The following is a 23063-nucleotide window of genomic DNA, read 5'->3' on the forward strand; positions in this document are numbered from 1 at the left end:
ATATACTCACAGCCGTACATCCACACGCACTTCATGCTTACCCATATACTCACAGCCGTACATCCACAGGCACCTCATGCTTACCCATATACTCACAGCCGTGCATCCACAGGCACTTCCATGCTTATTTTCAAACACAGCTGCAGTCAAGGCTCACATTCTCATCTCCATAATGTCAACTTATGCACAACATGAGCCTGCAGCATCTGTTCTTCCCCAGACCTCAGAGAGGGGCACATGTGGACACACACACAAAGCCCTGTCCTACTAGAGATGGACAGTGTGGGGCAGCACTGGATGCAGGAAGGAAGGCAGGGATTCCCTCCTATACAGCAGATCTATAGGAACTCGAGTGCACAGGTCAATGAGAAGGAGGGGCTCCTCACAGTGGACCAAAAGGCCCCAGCGGACTCTGAGATGCCTAATAATACACTTAGCCTGACAAAGCGAGCAGGCTTTGCACCTCCAACCTAAGGTTCCTACACTCCCTAACCAAATAAGCTATCTTTGAAATAGTGTAAGGCTGGCTAGGCACAGTGGTTCGTGCTACTATTTACAACCACAGCTACTCAGGAGACCGAGGCAGGAAGATTCCAAGTGGGCAGCCAGCTTGGGGAGCTCAGTAAGACTGTCTTGAAATGAAATAAAAAGGGATAGGGACACAGCGCTGTAGTACAGCACTTGCTTAGTATGCATGAGACCTGGGACAAAGGGAGAGAGGAATGACGTAAGACCGGACAGAGAAGACTCGGGCTTCACCTCCATACATCCACGAGTAATTGTGAGTTTGTCTGACTCTCCATTTTTCTAACTGAAAATGGGAATGGATGCGGGGGTGGGGGGTTAGGTGAGGCAGCACTGACACAGACAGGGTGGCAACAGCTTGAGGCCTCACCGTCTTCTTCCTTCACCTCTGGCTCTGGGATGCCTGGGAACAGTGCCAGAACAACCGTGGGGAAGGAAGAAAGGGGGTTTTGTCTTAACCCAATATTTAGCAGAACATAACCAAACTGATAGGAGGTAGGGGCTAGCTGCTGAGCTCCAGATGCAGAGGGATCACCTGCAGAGCCTGTGGGACCTGAGGCTAGCTGCTCTTAGCTACAGAAGGTATTGTCTAGGCTGCTGTGGCTCCAATCCAACCCTACCCTGCCTGTCCCTTGTCCCTGTGGCCATGATGGTCTAATAGCTCCTTGCCAGATGGGTGGACACAGGCACCAGAGCTACAAAGGTAAATAAAGGAGAATGAAAATCCCTGCGAAGTCCCCGAACTCCCATCAGGGAGACATGTAACGCCACATTCCCAAGCTGTCAGGACTGCTGTGAAGAAGCCTGGCCTTTAGATGCCAAGGCACTCACAACAGGACGCACAGACTCCTCAGCAAGTGCACAACCATTCCTCGTGAACGGCCTTCCTTTTCTCTCCTCGTGCAGTACAGTCCACACGAGACAAGTGCTGCCACTCAGTGCTAAGCACAGAGATGCAGAATTGGCCCCACCTAGCCCACAGGAGAGGAGCTGAATGAAGGGTTCAGGCATAGCAGAATTGGGATCTGGTCTTGGGCAGGCCTCTCCTGGATGAGTGCCCAACTCAAGATGGAGAAGACGGGAAAACAACCCGCACTCTCTGGTCTACATCATAACACAGATGTGGGTGAGTAAAAGCGTCAGGCAGATGACTACCTAACTAGGGATGGCCAGGAAGCCTAGGACTCCCACAGCAGAGTTGAAGATGTTCTTCTGATACCTTAGCTTTGATTTTCATGCCAGGGCTTCTTCCAATGTCTGGTTAATAAACCCAAGAGGTAATTTTGTGTTATTCATTTTGGCCCCCTGAGCCACCTTCTCTCACTAGCCCTTATGGAGCAGTTGTGGTACTGTTCCTTCCAAAGCACTCAGTGTCTTGCAATATAGACAACTCCAGTTAAGAAATACCCTGGTAAGTTCATGGACAGAGCTAAGATTATTTCCATGGCCACAGGCACACAGGAGACACCAGGGGCCACTGTACCCACATCACAAAAAGCAGGACATGGCTTGTTAGCCACAAACTTCCTTTCAAAATAGGTATCCCCAAAGTTGTCCCAACTTCCACTGGCTCCAGAAAGACACCAGATCATCTGGCCCCTGGCTGGTTTCCAAGGATGGGAGGGAGTCATTGCTGTGTCTGCCCAGAAGCTGTGAGCCCAAAACCTACTTGATTTTCTTTTCTGTGAGTTGTTCCAGCGCTGAGTGGCAGTCATCCATTTCTCTTACAAAGTCCAGGTTCCTCTTCTCAGCTTTCTCCAGGTCCTGCCTTGCCTTGTCCCGCTCCTGCACCAGCTGTTCCACTTGCCCTCTACCATGGGAAGGACAGATGGACACTGTTGTCAACCTGACAGACTTGCTCAGGTTTCACTGCCCCACAACCACCTCCTTGGAGCTATGTTATGACCATTTTCCCAGTGCACATGTTAAGAAAGGCAAATGACGGACTCAACAGTAAGATGAACCAGATCCCAGCCCATCAGGAAGGTTCATTCAAAGGGACTTTTTCTCTGTTGTCAGCCTCAGCTCAGATCCCTTGGTTACTCTTGAAGCAGGGCCCTCTCAAACCACATGGTTTCTGCCTCCACAACAGTGAGCTCTAGAATCAGCAGGATGAGGCTCAAGTTCAAAATTTAAAACATAGTAAAAGTGACTGAATGAGTTCCTGGACATAAGGATTTCTAAAATGCCCCCATATTTAAGGATACACATGTAGTCTTTGATTCTGGGGACATATAATCCAAGGAGTAGCAACAATGAACAGCTATGGGCCCTCAGGCCTCCTCTGTTCTCTTCATTTGAATTCTATTTACAGGGGTGGGAGAGCAGAAAACAGACCAGGAGTCACCAGGGGAGATGGAGGTAAGGCACAGGAGGTACCGCCTGAAGTTCCTGGGAGGTGGACCCCACCAGCAGGACTTTATCCCATTCCCTTGTGGGCTCTTACTGGTGGTAGCTCAGTTCCTGGCGGTAGCAGGCCAGGGCTGCCTGCTGGATGACGCCATCAACTGTTAGGAGTTCATTGTCAAGGGCCCAGGTCAGCTCCAAGAGGTTCACCTTCTCATCCACATTGAAGTCCAGGCTCTGGAATCAGGAAGCCCGGGAAGGGAAGGGGGAGTGAGAGACTTCTCCAAATGTACTCTCTCGCCCTGTGACAGTGCAGGGGCCCATACTCACAGCGGCTACTATAGCAAGCACCTGCCCCTTTCCTGTCTGCAAGGGTCTCTGGTTGTTGGGGTGCTCTTCCTCAACCCCAGTAACTCAAATGGGCTGTCAACATTGGGCTTCCTCATCACACTGTAGTCCCCAAGACCCACTTCAACAGTGGGTACAACTCAATGTGGACGGAGTTCTTCTGCCTAATCAAAGTACAGGCTACAGTAAGGTGCATATCCCACCTCAATACACCACATGGACTGAAGAGGAGAACTGGGGAGGAGGGCCCTCTCTTCCTCTGAAACCAACAGTTTTCAGTACTAAGGTAAGCCTTTGGATCACCCATGTGAAGAGGAGAGACCAAAGTCCTGATATAGCCACCTAACACTTGACATCCAACTGCTCAAGGCCAATCAAGCCCCTGACAGGCTCTTTTTTATGTGAATGAAAAGGTCTCACTGTACAGCCCACAAACAGGGCAAGAGTGCTGGGAGCCCCTTGCAAGGGTCCCCAGATGGATCAAGGTCCGAAAAGTTAGAGAAATATGTCACAGCAACAGCTTCTTGTCTAAGTAAAAGGGAGGCGTCAAAACTACCCCGGAGAACTGTGGAGCTGGGTCAATGAGTAAAGTACTTGCTTGTAAGTGCCGGAACTTAAGTTTGAGTGTTCAAGTGAAGCTTGGTGCTGTAGCTCGCACCTGCAATGCCAGCACTCTTATGGTGAAATGAGAGGGAGGCAGGAGGAGTCCTCAAAGCTCACAAGCCAGATGGCATATGCACTTATGGACAAAAGAGCTCATCTTAAACAAAATAAAAGGCAAGGACTGATACCTGAAGTTATCCTCTGAGCCCCACGTGTGTACCATGGCATATTATACATGAACACATGCATGCACGCATGCTCACACAAACCAAAACCAAAACCAAAATGAGTAAAGCTAGGTGATGGCTTGTTGCAACACAGCATAAGCACAGAAGCTGAGATGAGGACAGAAGTCACGGAAAAACCTACTTGTCCAATCGCAAGGAAGGGCTGCATAAACTAATAGTGACATAGTATGATACCGATACTAAGAAAATTAAGCTAGAATGTGTAACACATTTATTTATGTTTGGAAAAATTCTACCAGAGGCTCACGTGCATGTGGGTAAACATTCACAAAAGGAAGCCCATGGTGTCCCTCTTCAGATGCAATTCTCCTAGATTTTTGTTTGCTTGTTTGTTTGCTTGCTGTTGTTGTTTTGAGAGAAGTTCTTTTATTAGCACCTTTTATATGCACTTTTGTCCATAAGTGCATATGCCAAGTAGGTTAAGCTGGTAGGTCATAAAGCCAAACTCTGAGGATCTTCTTGTCTCTGCCTCATCAGGGCTGGGATTACACACACTCAGCTCCTCGTGCATGTGCATCTAGTATTTTATGAACTGAGCCATCTCCCCAGGCCTCCTTAAGATTTTTTTTTTTTTAAATAAATATAGGATTTCTTTGTGTAGCCCTGGCTGTCCCAGAACTTTCTCTGTAGGCCAGGCTGGCCTTGAATTCACAGAAGTCTGCCTGTCTCTGCCTCCCAAGTGTTGGGATTAAAGGGATGTGCCACCACCACCTAGCCAATTGAAGTTTTTGTTTGTTTGATTGTTTGTTTTCCTGGCAGGGTTTCTCTGTGTAGATCTGACTGTCCTGGAACTCACTTTGTAGACCAGGCTGGCTTCAAACTCAAAGATCCGCCTGCCTCTGCCTCCCAGGTACTGGGATTAAAGGGGTATACCACTACTGCCCAGCTCCCTTAGTTGTGATTTAAAAGTATATATATTTAAATTTTTAATTATGTGTGTGCATGTGTGTCTGTGTGGGTGTGTTTCCCTGAGTGCAGGTGACAATAGAGACCAAAGACATGAGGTCTCTTGGAGTTATTAACCACTCGATGTGGTGCTGGGCGCTGAGTCTGGGTCCTCTGCAAGAACAATAGGCAGTCTTACCTGCTGAGTTATCTTCTGACCCCCAACCAAACAATGGGAAGCAAAATTTGGAAAAAAAACTAAATCTAGTTTACACCACTTCCTGGAGGGAGGTAGTTTCTCATCCCTGCTGTTCCCAGTGAGCCTGACCTGGCAGTCCTAGGCAGATCTTTATCTAAACCACACATGCAACTCAACCAAAACCTAGGGAGCAAGGATAAGCCCAACTGTGAGCAATACCACCTATGAGGGCTCACCATGGGCTCCCTGTGGGCTCACCGTGGGCTCATCATGACTGGCTGATGGTGCTCATTAAATGTCCTCTTAGCACGAAAAGACTGTGTGAAGGGGGGGGGGGCAGTGAGTGGGATGGGAAGTAAATAAGTAAAAACAGAACAAACAAACAAGAAAAAACAATAATAATAAAAAGGAGAAGACTGTGTGACTGGGAGGGGGACAGTGAGCGGGATTGGAAGTAAATAAGTAAAAACAGAACAAACAACAAAAACCAAAAACAATAATAATAAAAAGAAGACTGTGTGACTGGGAGAGGGCAGTGAGCGGGACGGGAAGTAAATAACTAAAAAAAAACTAACAAACAAAAAACAAAAACAATAATAATAAAAAGACAAAGACCGTGTGACTTCCTTCTTAGGTGACAATCAGGGAAGGTGTGTACGACACTGAATCTTACCTCTGAATGGACATTTCCCAACTGTTTTCCCTATGTTTTAAAGTTTCAAATTAAAATTTCCTACATTTTAATTGCAAAAAATTTATGAAAAAAAAATGTTTCCTTTAGGGGCTCCCATGCATTGGGTGAAATACTGTCAGCACACGCTCTGCTGCATTTATCTTCCATGGACATGCGGCCCCCATGTTCCCTGCTCAGCCCCACAGTGCCTTAGATACTCCCCAACGGGCAGCCATAAGCAGTGAGTTGCAAACCTGCAAGATCTCCCTTCCGTTCTGAATGCCCTCCTGGGCCCACGCGGAGATGACCTGCTCAGGAAAGGCAAAGCCACTGCCATCGTCGACACTGGAGAAGAGGCGCAGCCCTGACAACACAGACACGAGGGACGAGGTCGTGGTGGTGTGGCAGCCGCTTTCCTCCTGCACATCAGGAAGGAAGGAACCCTGAGCACTCAGGCAAGTTGAGAATGTGGTGTCTGTGCACACTCACAAACATCTCACCTTGACAGCCTGTGCTCAGTATTTTGCCTTCTCATGGAAGCCTAAAAGAAGAGAATGCATACCCGCAATGATCTGCAGCCCCCTTCCCTAGGGAAGACCCGTGGCATAGTCCAAGGTTTACCTGGGACCACAAGGTTCTGCAAGGGACAGAAGTGCAACCACACCTAGTCCTTGGACCCCAGCCCCAGGTCTTGCAAGGGTCCCTGCACACCTGCTCTTATTTATCACTGTCACCTCATGCCTGAGAGGCCTGAGCCAGCTGTAGCAAACAATCCATCGTGTAAAGAAGGCACATAAAGGGATCTGGCCATTTTGTCCTTTGTTAAGAAAGTACATGTACCAGGAAAACCCAGGCTAAGAGATGAGATGAAATAACAGATGGGCTCAGAAAGGGGCAGAATCGTCAAAGGAGAACTCCACATTTTCCAGAACTCAGCCCCACAGCCCAGTTGTACTAGGTTGTAGCAGTACTGGGGAGGTTTATGGGATAGAAAGTCTCCAGAGGGAAAGCTACCTGTGAGACTTCTCTACTCCCTGAACCCAAGGGTGAGAATGATTTCCTGCCCTCTCCTGTCCCACCTGGGGTTCTTCACAAGTCTCAGCTGTACGGAACCTTGGAACTGAGGGAGGTAGTGCTTGCTGTACACTAGGGAACACCGTGCACCCACTGCACCCAGGACCCAACTCCCCACTTCAGGAAACAGATGGGCTGTTGCCAACTCTCCTCACCACCTCGAGCTCCTCCAGATCCTTTCTCTTCTCAAGACTCCTAGGCTGAAATGCTTTCCCCAGCACTGACCAGCCTGTCTTCTCCCAATCCTAGCTTGCCCCTTTCTTGAGCCTCAGTCTGACAACTCTTCCCAGAGCAGCCTGCAAAGGTTTCATCAATGTGTAGCATTCCGGGAAGGGCTTGGTAGAGCCCACCATTCCTGCAGCTCCAGGCCCCCTCTTGTCCAATACACCAGCTCTTTCAGCTGGCCCAACCTCTCCAACATGCCTGGGGAGAGAGTATTTGCTGAGCTGTGTGGCTGTCTTTCAATCCTTTTGTTTACAACAAAGCAGACATCTTGTCCCATTTACAGAGGGAGAGAACATCTCTACTGTCTACTGACGGCCACCTGAACACAGCTCTTAAACCCAAATTCACTGAGGAATTGCTAGCCTCTCCTCAGGATCTAGAGGAAGGACAGGGCAGAGGTGAATCCCTCTGGAGCTTGCCTTCCTGGAGCTGGCTCAGCCACAGAAAGCCACCAGAGCCCACATGGACATGGTAGGCTCAACCTTGCAGTCAAGCTGGTTAGTTTGCTGAAGTTTTGAGTCTTGAGTGTTGCCCAAAGTAAGAGGCAGGCATTCTGAAACAGGAGACGTCAGAAGGACAGGAATCCGGTGCCTTACAGACTAATCAGACACTGCCCTCTCCCTGTCTTGGCACCATGTGCCATAAGTGCACAGTGTGTGTGCACTTACAGAGTGTGCACAGTGAGTATAGGCTTATGTTAATATATGTACATATTTGTGTACAAATTGTGAGCACACATGACTGTGTGCCATGTATGTAAACACACACTGAGTTTACACATTTGGTAGATAAATGTCTGCTGTCATTATGTATGTTTATGGTAGGTACACACCTACATTTGATGTGCACCTATGTATAAACATGTACAGTGGATAAGCAAATGTTTATCTGGGTGTGTATGTACAGAGCCTGCATGTATGTTTATAGCAGGAGCGTATATAGTAAGATGCGCTTGTATACAATGAGCAAGTATAGTGGATGTACACATATCTATAATGAGTGCACCTTTGTTCTGTTGTGTATCTACAATGGTTGTGCATATAGAGAACCTGTGCTTGTCTTCTGCAGATGTGCACAGACAGGAAATGTGGAGTACATACTAGGTACACAGACAAAGACATCACAAATCTATAGTGCGTGTGCGTGCACTGTAGACATGAATGTGGCTACAGAAGGTACACACATTCAGTGGATGTGTGGATGTGCATGTTTCTATACTGGGTGATGCATGTACAGAGCCTAAACACATCTACATACAGTGGATGTTCAGGCACAGTGGATGCAGATAGGTCTACAGCAGGTATGCACTTTCAGTGAATGCAATGTGTCTTCATGAAGTTCTCATGTACAATGGATGTGCACATGTCTAGAGAGGGTACACACATAGAGAGCCTGAGCACGCCTAGAGTGGGTGCACACATACAGAAAGTGTGTACATAATTGGTAATGAGTATACAGTGAACATACATATGTACAACTGGTGAGCATTTATAGTGTGTGCACAGAAGATACATAAAATGGATGTGCCACATCTACAATAGCAATGCAAGCATGGTGGATGTGTGTGCACTCACTAAGTTGTGCATGTAGAGATGATGTATGCACAGTGAGCACAGTAAAGTATGTATGAATGCAGCTACATGCCTGTGCTGTATGTAGTTTGTGAGCAAAGCAAAGCGAACAAGGTGGGAAGATGGTCCAGCATCCACAGTGCCAGAAGCATGGGAGCAGTTCACCAGGTGCAGGAAAGGAAAGGAAGTAGGTATACAAAAAGGAGCTGTAACTTCTAGAACATTCTAGACCATGACCTCTGCCACAGAAGAGACCACAAGATGAAGAGGTAACTTCTGAGAAGCACATGGGACCCACAGTCCTCCTTATATGCTAGCCTGTGGTGTCCAGGCAGTTGCTGGGTCTTGTAGGAGGAGGTTCAGAGACTGTGAGGATACCATTTGATAACAGGTGACAGTGATATCAAAGCACGAGAAACATGTGGCCTTACTCAGAGGGGGTATCCAGATGAACCAACACTGAATATGACTTGTGTGTGGGGAGTCCCATCTTCAGGTTCTCAGACTTGCATATATGTATGTGGTGCTAAGAATGGCCCAGAGCTTGCCCATGCTGGGAAAGAGTTCCACCACAGATCCACACTCAGTTCCTTGGTATTTCAGACTCGCAGGGCTGTTACCATGTAGTGCTTGCCCTGCTGATCCCCACTGACTCAGTCAAAACCTCAGATTCTCAAGTGTGCCTTGTCCATACCAGTGCCTGTCCCCAGAGCTAGCCTGTGCTATGTCCTAATGCTAATGACACAAAGTTTTGGGCCAGTCACCTCTGAGCAAGGTGACCTGGACAACATAAAATTCACGACTTCGGGACAGGAAAAATAATCCACATAGAGGACAAACCCCAGACACGCTGCATTACTCTACAACCCATTTAGAGTGCACGAAAGGGAGAAGAGACAGTTGTCTCACTGAAAATCATCACTCAGTGGCACATAAAGAGGACAATCTGAGGAATAGCCATGTTCCCCAGACTGCATTATTCTCTGAAACTCCTGATGCTTCCATTTTACAGATGAACACAGCTCAGAGAAGGTGAGTTATACACAGTCAGGAATGTGTATTGAGCACCACCAGACAAGCTCAAGGTCCAAGAACACTGCTATGCACAGGTGTGTGCACATTTACGCAGCTTCTGTGCTCAGTGCCATGACACTGGCAGAATCATCAGCCAGCACACTCATCTGGCAAGGAGCAACACCAATTACTGTTGGTGTTTGACAGCTAGTTCTCCCATTTTACCTGATAATGAGACCAAAGCCTGTTTGGTTTGGTCAGACTGGAAGATGCTGGAAGCAAAGGAGGCTCATGACCAAACAGGCCAAGCTGAAACTCTGCAAGACTCACTCTGCCATCTCCATCTTGGTCCAGTTTGCTGAACAGTTCTTCGAGTTCCTAGACAAAAGCCAGCACCCTTCAGGCCTGGAGAGCCACCTTGTTCTGTCCCTCTGGCTCCAAGCACCCAACTAGGGCTCTGAGCTTATCTAAAGATTAAACTGTCTAACTGTTTCATGAAGGCTGCTTCAGCTGGTTCATTCCTGCCTTGCCAGGTGGGAGGGGGCAGCATCTGAGCATCCTAACTCTAAGATACTCAAGTGTCCACTGGGGGCAGGGATTTGCTGTAAACTCAGCCTGAACTGTAACAGTTCATGGTCCAGCAAGGATATCAGGTAGGAACTATAACAGGTGGGAACCTACAGTATCACCATAGCCAACTTCCTGTCCAAGTCTTCCCAAAAGGCTGGAACCTCCACCTAGGGTGTAGCAAGGCTCATGTGCTGTGTTGGGCTGGGCAGAAGGAGGATATTTGGTTCAGGCAGAGGACAGCTGGAAGGGAAACTTTTAGAAGCAGCTGAGACCTGCAATGGCAGCTGAGAGTTTATGAGGAAGAACTGTGTGGTTGAAGATGGACTCTCAAAGGTATCTCAGAGTTTTAGGCAACAGCACTAGGAGCCATCAAAAGATCTGAGATTACAAACTGCAGAAGAAAACTGCTGTCTGAAGGTGAACAGGCTTTCCAGGCTTGGCACTAAATATGATCGCTACAAATACCATGTCACTGAGGTGGCCCCAGGCCTTCACCTGTTTCTCAAGACCATGGAGCCCAATGCTTCGGCAGACCACAGCCAGCTCCTGCTCATTCAGGTGACCACTGCTTCCAACCCCCAGCTCATGCCAGATGCCCTGGACCTGGTTCTCAGGAGTGTTGAAGGAGGGGCTACAGGATTTCCGGGGTGTTCCGAAGACCTCACAACCCCAGGATCGCAGCTGGCCTGAAGCAAGGGAGGGTCATAGTTAAATGGTGATAAATAATAATAATAAAGAAACCACAATGGAATACTTAGGCTTTATGGGCATTAGTTACTTTCATAACTCAACAAGTAACATAAAAGCCAGTGTCCTCCACAGAGAGCCAAGCTGGAGTATTCCAAATGACACCATGGGCTGGGCAGTGGAAAACATACCAAAGGGCCTGGCCAGTGCAACCTGATCCAAGACGTAGACTGCAGGGCATTATCCCAGTGTTAGAGACTTTCTGTGTGTAGGACAATGAGGCCTAAACTCTGCCCATGGCCTGTGGGTAGTCAAAACTAGAAGCTCTGTGTTTTCATAAGTGGGCTAGTATCTTTTCAGCTCCACAAATGCATCCATTGAGCACCTCCCAATTCTTTACAGGAGGATTGGAGCTGGGCAGTCTACAGGCAGAAGAGAATTCAGTTTGTTCAACCAGCCCTAGTCACCCCCTTCCTGGTCACTGCAGCCTAACCCACGAGTGCCTTTCATCACTGGCCTCGCCAAAGGTTTTCAACAACTTCCTGCTGCCCTCGTCTCACAGGGCTGGCTCTATGCTGCCCTTGTCTCACAGGGCTGGCTCTATGCTGCCCTCGTCTCACAGGGCTGGCTCTATGCTGCCCTTGTCTCACAGGGCTGGCTCTAAAGGGTCTTGCAGTTTGCTCCCCACTTGCTTACTGAAGCACATGCCACATTCATGTTCCCGCTTCTCCCCTTGTCTCAGATGACTGCTTTCATCTTTTTGGCTTTCCCCCACGAGGCAGTTTAAAAACACAACTCCAAATCCTGATACCTTTTCTTCCACCAACATCCAGGGGTCTCTAGCCTCTCTGCAACCTAGAAGCCTTGAGACAGCTTTCACCAGCAGAACATAACACAAGCCATGCTGTGTGATCGTAGGATGGGCTCCCACAACACAAGAGATCAACAGCCCAGCTGGCCAGCCCTTGTATGAGGAGACCTGAGCCATTAAGCTATGAGGAAGCCCTGCCATGCTAAGAGGTCCTCTGATTCAAACGCAGTCCACATCTGAGCCTCAGACCAGTTATGTGAGCCATCTTCACACCCTCCCATCCTCAGCCTTCACAGGTCTCGATACTGAACCACGCTACCCACCTTCTTGGGCTTTTCCTAAGTACTGCAATCCTCTTCCCAGAGAAGCTCTGCAGCAGCATGAAGCATTTGGCTGCTGAGGCCATCAAGGCCTGGTGTGAACTTCACTCTTATTCATAAGCTCATCAAAAGCCTTCTGCGTGAGCCTTGGGTTGCACTAAGCAAGCGTTGCTCAGACAGCCTTCAGCCTGTGGAACGGGTGAGAAGGGCCTAGGTAGTGCCCTCTGGCCAGCTCCTCAGGCCCTGACACCCCCAAGCTGTCAGGCTACTTTCATCACTTCTGCGGCATGGCTGGTGTTGGCAGCTACTTGTATATTGTCCTCTTGCTTTCAAGCTGTTTGCCACTGGCCTTGGTATTATCTCCCTAGTTAAGTTCCAGGAGTCAATTCATTTTTTGTTAGTGTGTGTGTGTGTGTGTCTGTGTCTGTCTGTTTACATGTGTTCACTGATACACATACATGTAACATTTGGAGATGTCATGTGTCTTAATCACTTACCACCTTATTCTCCAGGGCAGATTCCCTCACTGCGCTTTGAGCTTACTGATTGGGCTAGCCTAAGTAGTCAGCAAGCCCTAGGGATCCCACTGTCTCTGCCTTACCAGGGCTCAATTTCAGATGTGTGCTGACAAATCCAACTTTTTTTTATGAGTGCTGGGAATCTGAGTCAGGGTCTCTGGATATATGACAAGCACTCTACTCAGTGAGCCAACCCAGGATTCTTAAGCACCATTTCATCATCTCTCATCACAGAAGCAACACAGGCAAACATGAGTCTGAATAAATCAAGTCACTTCCCTATAGAACCTCTGTAATGTCTCCCAGGGTACTACTAAGAAAAACTTTGTGTGAGTTTCTGGAGCCCCAGGAACATATAATGCAACTGCCATCTCAAAAAGGTGCCGATGGATTCCACACCCAGCTCATGCCCGTGCACCCAGTGGCTATCTGGAGCTCAGCACCACACACACAACAGCACTTCTGATGGCCAAGAGCCCCTGGTCCATCTACACTCTTCTGATGCTGATGTACTGATTTGCTCCAACTGCGGGTCTTTGGTTGCTGCATCAGGCTCTTCAGAAGCAGGACCATGTGCTACTCTCTGCTAGAGGACAACTCACACCCTGGTAAGGTCTGAGACTACCCCTTCACAGTACAAGAGACTGCAAGCAGGCCAAGCAGATCCCTTTGGCCTAAGAGTCCCGGGTGATACTTGTCATCTGGGTTCACACTGGAACTCACAGGCCACGATTAAGAGCAGCAGCACCCTGCGACATTGTCTGGAACTTGGGGGAAACTGAAGACCAAGTGACTGTCTCTGGGGCGATGCCATCATTCCAACCACCTCTGGAGGAGGAACCTATGAGGGCCTCACACACAAACAATATGCAGTTCCCAAGACCACTGCCCTCTGCCACAGCCTGGCTCTCAGAGCTCTAATCAGGTACAGCATGAAATATGAAGCTACAGTTTACCTTGTGCTTCAAATAATTCATTCTGAGGTTCTTTAGCACTCTCAGCGTCTTCATCTGACTTGAGGCTCTGTGAAAAAAGGCAAGAGAAGGATATGAGTGCCCCAGTGGGTGACACAGTGGAACACCAGGAATAAGCACAAAGGATGTTGGGGTGGGAGGGGTCACTGAAGATGTTCTCTGGGCTGGCACCCCTGGACTGAAGCTCAACAAGCTGTGGTCCCACTAAGCAGAGTCTTTGTAAAGACTAACACTTCTCCAAAGCAAAGGGTTCAGACATAAGGTTGGTCACATGCCTCGTTCTTTATACTCTGGCTTCTTAGCATAAACTACCAGCAGGCCACACTGAAAACACAGAAAGCTCCTGCATCCCAGAGCAGAATCTAGCCAGCTTTGACAGGAATTGTCTCACAGTCCACCCGTGGACACCTTCAATACATACTGCGATTATTATGGCCCTGTGGACATTCTTTACCATCCCTATTATATTAGTTCAGCAAACAGAAGGGCGAGCCTCTGTCCCTTTAGGGGTTCTGGGGATAGCATAGTCCACAGTAAGCCTAGATAGCAGAGAAGACAGGGCCATCAAGGAATGGGTCAGCTGAATAAAAGCCTCACTACATCAGCAGACCAGAGTTAACACTAGCTGCTGAACAAATGCTGTGTGACCCGCTGATTCCCAAATGAATGCTTGGGTGACCCTCTGGGTGACCAGCTGCCCCCCCCCCCATTCTCAGGAGTCAGAATGCATGTTGGTGATAAATAGTTTCATTTTTCTAATGTGTTTAACTCAGCTGACAACACAGTGTTCCCTGTGTCTGTACTCTGAGTCGGAGATGAAGAATCACAACGAAGGTGGAGGGTCACTAGCTTAGACGTGTCCTCTCTCAACCCACCAGGCTTTGCAGAGGTTCCTTTTCCCACTGAAACACCTCACCTGCCCAATGCGCAGGTTTCTTTACCTGTAGTTGGAAAGGCTCCACTGTTAGCCACAGCAGGCTCAGGGGCAGGGAAAGAAAGGTTTGGCTCCCACGCTTCGGGAGGCATCCAGCTCAACCTTGCTGGACTACAGACGCATGGGCCTTGGCATATCCTGAGGCAGACAGTACTGTGGATTCAGGACCCACTTTCCTCACCCTGAGGCTTACCAAAGGCTCCATTCCCACTCTTTGGCATGAAATGTTCCCCTGTTCTGAAGCTCTAACTTGGACTTTCCAAAATAAAAGAAAGGTGTGGCTGGTGAGCCAGGAGAGAGAAATAAAGGTCACAACAAAGTCCCCATCACTCAAATCTGAAGGAGCGTGGCCTGGGACCAGGAGTGCCCCAAAGAGAGAAGAGCGCTTCTCATGAAGCACAGCTGCCATGTGTGCCCAGGCTGCTAACAACTCAAGCTGCTCAGGAACTTGGTTCCCTGCCACATTCTCCAGGACCATTCTTCGGAACAGTGGCATTCCCTAATGTTTGGCAGTCTAAATGGGAAGGGTTGGCTGACTAACCTCCACACTTTCCAGAGATGCAGAGCGTCTCAGCGGAGGCTTCACACTGCCCTTGGCCTGCTGTTCTGATCCATATTTGGTTGCAGTGGCAGAGTCACCAAGCTCAGGTAGGCTCCGACGGCCATACCACTTAGAGCCCCTCATGTACTTTGGAGGGACAGCACAGGAAGTAGCTGGAAGGAGAAAAGGAGACAAATGAAGAGGGGATGGCTATAAAAGCAGGCTATAGGCCCTGCATGGTGACACGATCCTCTCTTGGAAGCTGGACCATTAACCTCCAGTATGGCTCACAGACACACTGTTGAACACCCATCTGGAGGACACAAGGACATGATCAGCTGATAGTGGATGTCCTATTACTCAAAACAAAACTGGGAATGTCAGGTTGGGCAAGGTGCACTCCTACTGAATAAATACCAGGTGCTCTTTATATTCTCTCAAGTATATTTTGGTTTCGTTTATGAAGTGAGACACCAACAGTCCAAGAACACATAGCTAAAGAACTGAGGACTATTTCCCACAACTCAGGGTTGCAGCCTGTGCTCCAACAAGCCTGGCTCAGCCACCATCACAGTAAGTCAATTAAAAGAGCCAAGTTAACAGTGAAAAGCAGGTGCACTCAATGTGCCCACATTAAGAACAGGGATAAAGAGATTCAGTGAACCCCTCTTGTAGGAGAAATGTACCCACTGTCTTTAAATTTATCACTAGTAAGTCTATCTTCAGGGTCCTGCCTCAAAGGTTAAGGTTTAACTAGAAGGCAAGAGATATGGATAAAATGGTCCTGCCTCTTCTGTGACCCATTACTGTTTTGACTCCAGTCTCTCCTGCAAGGTAGTTTGACAAGCTGTCAGCCCTATGTGAAATCCTTTTGCCTTCCTAGGGACAAGATCCCGCTCAACTCATACCAGGAGTCAGCAATTTCCTTCTCTCAGTATGAGATTTCTGGCGGAAATCCCAACTCCCTGGGAGCTTTGTTTCAATGGTCCAGATAGCCAGAGTGAGGGACACATGTGTCTCTTTAAAAACTCCTCACTCTTGCTAGGTAGGCTGGTTACATTAGGATACCAAATCTTTGGGGCTAGAGGTACTCCATCGGCAAGCATGAGCCACAGACAAAAACACACTCTGCAATCCTGTGCAGTCTGAAGGCCCAGGGCAGCTGCAGCATGGACTGTGGTCTCCAGACTGAAGGGAGTACTCTACACCCAACACTTCCCTGTGGTTCCTTCTTCCTCCAATCTGCACAGCTACACCATTCTCACTAACATGGGAAGGGAGCAGAGAGGAGGCCATAAGACAAGCAGTCATGGGTCAGGCAGTGGGTTCAGGAGGAGAATTCAGGGTCAGGATTCTGAAGGAGTGCAGCTGCAGAGACGGATACACCCGTTGAGACTGGCCTGCCGTGAAGCTGAGGAGCCTTTAGACACAGCAGATATGGCTTGGGTTTTATCCAACAGAAGGCAGCTTCGTAAGGCCAAGGGCCACCGGGCCTCTGTCCTCTGTGCTGATGGTTAAGTTACTACCTGCTGATCATGGGGCCACCAGAAGAGAAATCTGGGTGACCTGAAGACAGACAGGAGTTGGAGATGAGGAACAAGGCTCGGTGAGGTCAATGCTAAGTTCCAATCTGGATATGCCAACTATGAAGTGCCAGTGCAGCAGTCAAGGTGTCTGAAAATCCACAAGATGATTGTTGGGGTACATTACCAGTCCTCATGACAATTGCACCTTACGTTATCTGCACCAACAGAACAGGCATTGGCAGGCCAGGTATAGTGTCCTTGAAGGGACAAAAGTCATGGGATATGTTGAAAAGAAAAGGTTCCATGCCCACAGAGAAATCAAGAGAACATATGAGACAATGCCCTGAGGCCAGAGTCAATTCCCCACAGGCAGAGAGGGAAAAAGGGGGCCACACAGTAAAACTTCAAGCAGGCCAATCACACTTCTTCAAGAGCTGTGGATGTTCTCCTTAAAACCGTGAAAGCTTTCTCTGGTACCGTGGCCTGAACTCTTCTTGGAGGCCTTCTTGACATGCTGTTATCTATCTATCTGTGGTGTGGATGACATTTTTAATAAACTTCTTATCTCCAACAGTTTGCCTCAGTATGTTTTAACCCTAACCCAAGACCTTCCAGGCACGTAAACAGAAGAACGAAGAGAACACAATTTCGTTAGCAGCCAGAAAGGACCTGCCAAGGTCAGAGAGCAGCAACACTTGCAAGGGCATAGTTAGAGTTTTCCAGGGCTAGCAGCCAACACACAAGCAAGTCAAAGATGGAGACTCAGCATGTAACCACCACCCTAGCTGGGAGAGCGCTGCACAGTCATCTCTCCAGGAGATATGTTGAAAGTACAAAACATCAACCGAAACCACCTGTCTTTGTCCAGTTTCTGCCACAAATCCTATGAAAGGCCCCTATGACAACATAGCTCTGCAGTGTTTCCTTTGTTTGGAGCCCCTTGAACCCTACAGACTTTTTCTCATGTTTCCTTAGTAAATCTGTTTGCTTGGCTCTCAAGAAGGAACAGTTATAAAACATAAGCTCTTGTCAGTGACTAGCTTCCATTTGTAGGTAAGGTGCGGCTCGGCATGGCTCTTGTGGAAGCACCTTCTTGTAGGGCTAGAAGAGGACACCGTCCTGTGCAGTGGGGAGCACCAGATACCTGGGCAACCTTACAGAGGATGCCCACTGTCCTCCTCCCACCAGGAGACCTGCCTCCAAGGAGACCCAGGCCACCAGGCCAAGGCTACAGCCCCATCCTGGAGTCATTCGGGGACAACTGAAAATGCTGCAACTTGCCCATACTTATCTTCCTTGTGGGCTTCCTTTTGTCCAGTGGCTCCCTTCATACCTCTGTTGTCCACGTTTCATTGTTCTAAGAAGCTAACCAGAACAGGCTAGGAGAAATCTCCCTCCATCATGGAGAAGCACTACTCAGAAAAGGGGAGCCACAGGGCTCTTCAGCACAGGAGTGGCAACAGCAGAGCAATGGCAACAATGACTGGGCAGTGTCTGCTCCCTACAGTGAGCTCTCCCATGAGGTGGGAGCACAGTAAGTCACGGGGACCTAGCATTTTCCACCATTCTCTCAGCCAGCCCATCACATCACCTACTTGAGACATATTGCACAACACCCTGCAGGAGCCCCACACACTGACTAAAGCCCTGGATACCTATGCGTCAATATCAAGTGTGCTGACTATTGAGAAAGTGTAACAGGGTTGGAAAGTCAACACCTGCTCAGTTTCATGTTAGTGGCCTTTAACAACAGGAGGGGGAATAGAAGTGCAGGCATTTAACCACATAGATAAACACGTTCAAATATCAAGGCAGAAGGAAGGCACTGGGCGAGAAGTAGCTAGAAATTAGGATGAAGATGTTGCAACTGGAACCAAAAAAGGCCAAGAAGCATAGATGGGTGAGGAGCAGGCAGTGGTGAGGCACAGGAGACAAGGAATAGCCAAGTTAGAGAATGAAAAGAACTGAACCAGACTCAACTCTGGAAGGGGAACATAGAGCTGGCCCAGCTCTGTCACCACAGACCCATACCACAAGGTCAGTTAGGATCTAGGATCGTATGTTTCCAGACTGCTGCAAGCTATTTCCTCCAAACCGAAACATTCCCTCCTCCAGTCAGGAGTTTCACAAGACTAGCAAACCTAATAAAACTTATCAGACTGAGGAAGCTCAGAAAGACACCAAGATTCACAAGACCCTTGCCCAAGGTTATAACAGCACGGAACAACAGCTACAGGAAAGAAGGCTGGTGGCGCCTGGGTGAAGTAGCCATGCTCCCGCGAGTAACCCTACCAATCACATGGGCTTCCCCACTGAGGCTCCGGTAAAATCGTGTTTGGCCTGCTGTTAGTGCTCGCTCTGTCTAGAGAACACTGTTGTTCACATCTTGTCCCTAGAGTTACACAACAGAGATGGGCAGAGGTTGGTCTCTCTCCAATGGCATTGGGGCAGTGTTTCAGGAAAGGCATGGGGCACTCAGGTGAGAAAAGTTTTTCAGTTTCTAATTCTAAAGAAAAAAAAAAGGAATCGGTAGTAACCCACTTTATGTCTTTGCAGAGAAGGGTATGAGACAAATAAATACCTGTGCAAGTGGTCTGGGCACTAACTTTGTGCTGCGCCCAGAGCCTCTGCAATGAGAGAGGAGGTAGGGAACGGGCTGACCATGTCATCCAGGGCAAGAAGCATAATGTTCTGACACTGTGTGCATGGGGCTCAGGTACTAGGACACAGGGACTCAAATCCTAGCCAACATGTACTATGGAATCCTCAGGTCAACTGTGGGTAAGACTGCACCGTGGAATTTCTAAGAGGGTAGACAGAACCTATATAGAATACACATGGAGCTCAAAGCTTCACACTTAGAAGACACTTGGTGTGAGCCAGTCTCTCTGCCTGTCACTCAGCTCCACACCTCTGGTCCTGACTAGGATCCTTCACCCTGCTATATGGTCATACAGCAGGCCATGGCAAGTAGCTGTTTCCAGTGAACCCTGAAATCATCACTGTCTACCTCACACAGTCCTCATGTCCCCAAGCAGACCAGCCTCCAGCTGCCTCACACCAGGCCCCATTATTTTGTACCCACAATCCTTGGGCCTGGTGGCTTCCTGCCATGTGTCTGTTGTACTTCTCATCGTGTTCCTGCCCCACAGACCTTTCCACAGTGGTATTCCTGTTATCCCTATTGGCACACTGCAACACCACTGGCTATGAGAGCAGATTAGTGTCCAGGGCAGAGGGCCAGTCTGCTTGCTTGGTATACCTAAGATCCCTGAGGCTCCACCTCTTGCTGCTCCACACCCCTCAGTGCCTTGTCAGTGGCCCCTACAGGTAATGCAGGTTACAATCTGATGATAGTCACAGAAGAGGAAATTCCAGATATTCTGCTCAAGTCGGCATTTGATGGCTTGTTGGTGACAGAAAAAGAGGCTAGAATTTGGAAGAGTTAAACTACACCCTGAAGGGCCACAGATAAATAAGTGAAAGAAAGAGAGGAAATCCTCTTACCTGACTCTGAAGAACTACCTTCCTCATCAGAGGGTTCCACGGCAGACCCGGATGACAGCACAGCCACAAAGCCTTCCTTAAACTCCTCAAAGGTAACCTGCGGGAGTTTCAGTAAGGAGAGGGCACTCTTAACTTTCCACAGACTCACATTTAATTTCATGGGCCGAAAGCCCCCTTGGCATCTTTTTTTCCTCAAAAGACCTGACTATTGCCTTTCAGAGTAAGGATGTTCATTTCACTTTTCCAATTATGTACTAGAAGAATCTACCACAGGAGGAATCTGAAACTGCAACCAAATAAACCATTTTACCAAACCAAACCAAACCAAACCACACCACACAAGTAGAGAACAACGGCAGCTGGAGTAGAGGGCCACATACACATGGGGTGTGGCTGCTTACACTCCTTGAAGTTCTTTTTTCAGGCCCTAGAACGACATGGTTCATTGCTGGTGACTTTTCTTCCCCAAGCGTCTTCCTTTGGGTGCTGTGGACCAAATGCCCACACTAGCGGAACAGCTCTGCACTGTCCCTCGGCAGGAGTCCACAACTCACCCTGGCCAAGCGGTCATCTCCAAGAAGAATGTGAAGGAGGGCCGGCAGCTGCTCTTCCAGGCCAAGCTTAGTACACAGCTGGGTCAGCTCTTCCTGATCCAGGAACCCAGTCCCCGTGGTGTCACAGCTGCTGTAGACATCCCTGAGCTGTGACACATAGTGGTTCTCTTCTTCGTTGTCCATCCCATAGCAAGCTGGTCATGAAGGAGAAAAGTGAAGTGTCGGGTTAGGTAGGGTTCTTAGCCCCATTTACCTCAGGCCTACACACTGGACAAAAGCAGATGACAGAGCTAGCATGTGGAAAGAGGTACGGGGAGCCCTTGTGGGGTCGAGGGGAGTGAGAGGAAACAGCTCCTCTTTGCAGGAAAGGCTAGTGTCTATGGCAGGGACCCAAGCCATCCATCACTCAGCAGTCACAGGAAAAAAGATCTCCTTCTTGTATGTATGTTTGTTTGTTTGTTTGTCTGTTTGTTTTTAAAAAGCTACAGAGTAACCAGAAGACAGATGGAACCTGGCACATGCCTCCACACCAGCTCACATGAAGCTGAAGCAGAGGACTTCTTGGGTCCCATAGTCTGAGGTTGGTCTGGGCAACACAACAGTATTCTATCTTCAAAAATGGAAACAAGAAAGGGAGAAAGGAGTGAAAAAGAGAGGGAAAAAAGAGTGGGGAGGAGGAGAAGAATGGAGTAGAAAACAAATAAACAGAAAACTATACACAATTCCTACCTAAAAGAAACAAAACAAAACAAAACAAATCTGTGATATTTTGGTGAGCAAACACTAACTTTCAAAATACATCTCCCCTACTTTCATTTTACCTTATAAATACAAGGTTCTCCCCATATACATAAGAATATCTACTTAAAAACTAAATTGGTAGGGCAGAAGACACATCCAGGGTGCCCCCACCGTGCTAGACAAATACATGATGGGGAGGTGAGAAAGATGGGGAGCAGAATGGTAGGTGCACAGGCCAGACCAGGCTACATATGAGACTGAGTCTACAAGCAAATATATCAATTAGTTCATAATGTAAGGATACCTAGCACTCACTTAAAATTTACTCGTTCCCTTCTCAATCATCTACTAACCAGGTAATCAATAATAAAGAATTGTGAAGAGGTTGAAACAGCGAACTGGTCAGTTTCTTGATTCCTAAAATATACACCGGGTAGATATGAGCTCTGTTCAATGAGTAATTAGTGCTTTGTATAGCATTTCTCTATTAGAGACCTAGGGAAAGTAGAAGTCAGTCTATACCCAGAAATAGTTGTCTGTCAACTTTTGACATTAGAAAACTTCAGAATGTCATGCAATTGATACTGTTGGATCTTTCTGTAATCGTGAGACCTTGCTCCACCCTCACCACAGATTTACTCGAAGGCTGAAAAAACTACAAGACGTATATTAGCATCTTATCCCTAGTTATAAAAATCTGGAGTGTGTGGGGTTAGAAAGGTTGGTTAAATGCCTTTTCTGCCAGTAAAAGAGGATGGAAGTTCAAGTCCTGGCACCCACACAGGGTGGCTCACAGCCCTAAACTGTCAGTTCCAGGGGATCTAATGCATGTAGCCTACACAGATACCTTAACTCACATCACCACACTAATACCTTTACCCACTCACACACTGACAAACACAATTAATTAAAATTAATTGAAAAGTTTATAAAAATCTATTTATTAGGTTATAAAATAATATTTAGGTATCTTTTAAAGATATTAGTGCTCTAATAAAAAAAGTCACCAATCCAACTAGAACATTATTTTTTAATCTACAGCAAAACATTCTTTATTAAAAATTTATTTTTAGTCTCTCTTCTTTGCCGGCTTGCCTTGTGGGACTGAGCAACTGCTAGATCCTTGGACTTTCATTCACAGCTGCTGCTGACCATTGTTGGGAGTTGGACTACAGAATGTGCCCTGAGAAGACCTTGGGCCCAAGCTCCGTAGCCAGTCCCACAACACCCAGAGGAAGCTCCACTGCCAGGTGCTCTAACACACCGAGGATCAGAGGTGAGGAGGACACAACATCTGTCCCAACACTGGGAGTAACAGGGAGCAGCTGGACCAGGCACACAGGAACTCCGCCAGCCCAGTGACTTGGATTCCTTCTGGTCTGTCTGGGCTGGAGTCCAGAGCAGACCTAGGGCACAAGCTCTGCAGCCAGTCACACTACACCCAGAGGAAGCTCCACTCCCAGGCGCACTGACACACCTAGGATCAGAGGTAAGCAGGAACCAACATCTGTCCCAACACTGGGAGTAACTGGGACCAGCGGGACCAGGCACTTAGGAACTCCACCAGCCTAGTGACTCCGGTTTCTTCCGGGTCTGTCTGTGTTAGTGTTCTGAGCAGACCTTGGGCACAAGCTCTGCAGCCAGTCCCATAACACACAGAGAAAGCCAC

The 23063-nt window shown here is 48.1% G+C and overlaps 1 protein-coding gene across 5 annotated transcripts in view; it reads right to left on the bottom strand.

The window, feature by feature from the left end:
- Window positions 1-23063, bottom strand: part of Ninl (ninein like) — a 73015-nt gene that overhangs the window by 24208 nt on the left and 25744 nt on the right. For 3 of the 5 annotated variants that reach the window (XM_031372209.1, XM_031372206.1, XM_031372207.1), the window contains 9 exons: window positions 20654-20847; window positions 20100-20196; window positions 15067-15239; window positions 13574-13640; window positions 10777-10967; window positions 9937-10089; window positions 6082-6246; window positions 2972-3108; window positions 2195-2335 (listed from right to left, as the gene is read on the bottom strand). In XM_031372209.1, the coding sequence (XP_031228069.1) occupies window positions 2195-2335; window positions 2972-3108; window positions 6082-6246; window positions 9937-10089; window positions 10777-10967; window positions 13574-13640; window positions 15067-15239; window positions 20100-20196; window positions 20654-20836 (1307 nt within the window). In that variant the 5' untranslated portion in view covers window positions 20837-20847. Of the gene's footprint in view, window positions 1-2194; window positions 2336-2971; window positions 3109-6081; window positions 6247-9936; window positions 10090-10776; window positions 10968-13573; window positions 13641-15066; window positions 15240-20099; window positions 20197-20653; window positions 20848-23063 lie in introns of those variants that run through there. The other 2 variants (XM_031372208.1, XM_031372210.1) reach the window with 2 other exon arrangements.

This window comes from Mastomys coucha, unplaced genomic scaffold, assembly GCF_008632895.1.
Source record: "Mastomys coucha isolate ucsf_1 unplaced genomic scaffold, UCSF_Mcou_1 pScaffold15, whole genome shotgun sequence".
Taxonomy (NCBI): Eukaryota; Metazoa; Chordata; class Mammalia; order Rodentia; family Muridae; genus Mastomys; species Mastomys coucha.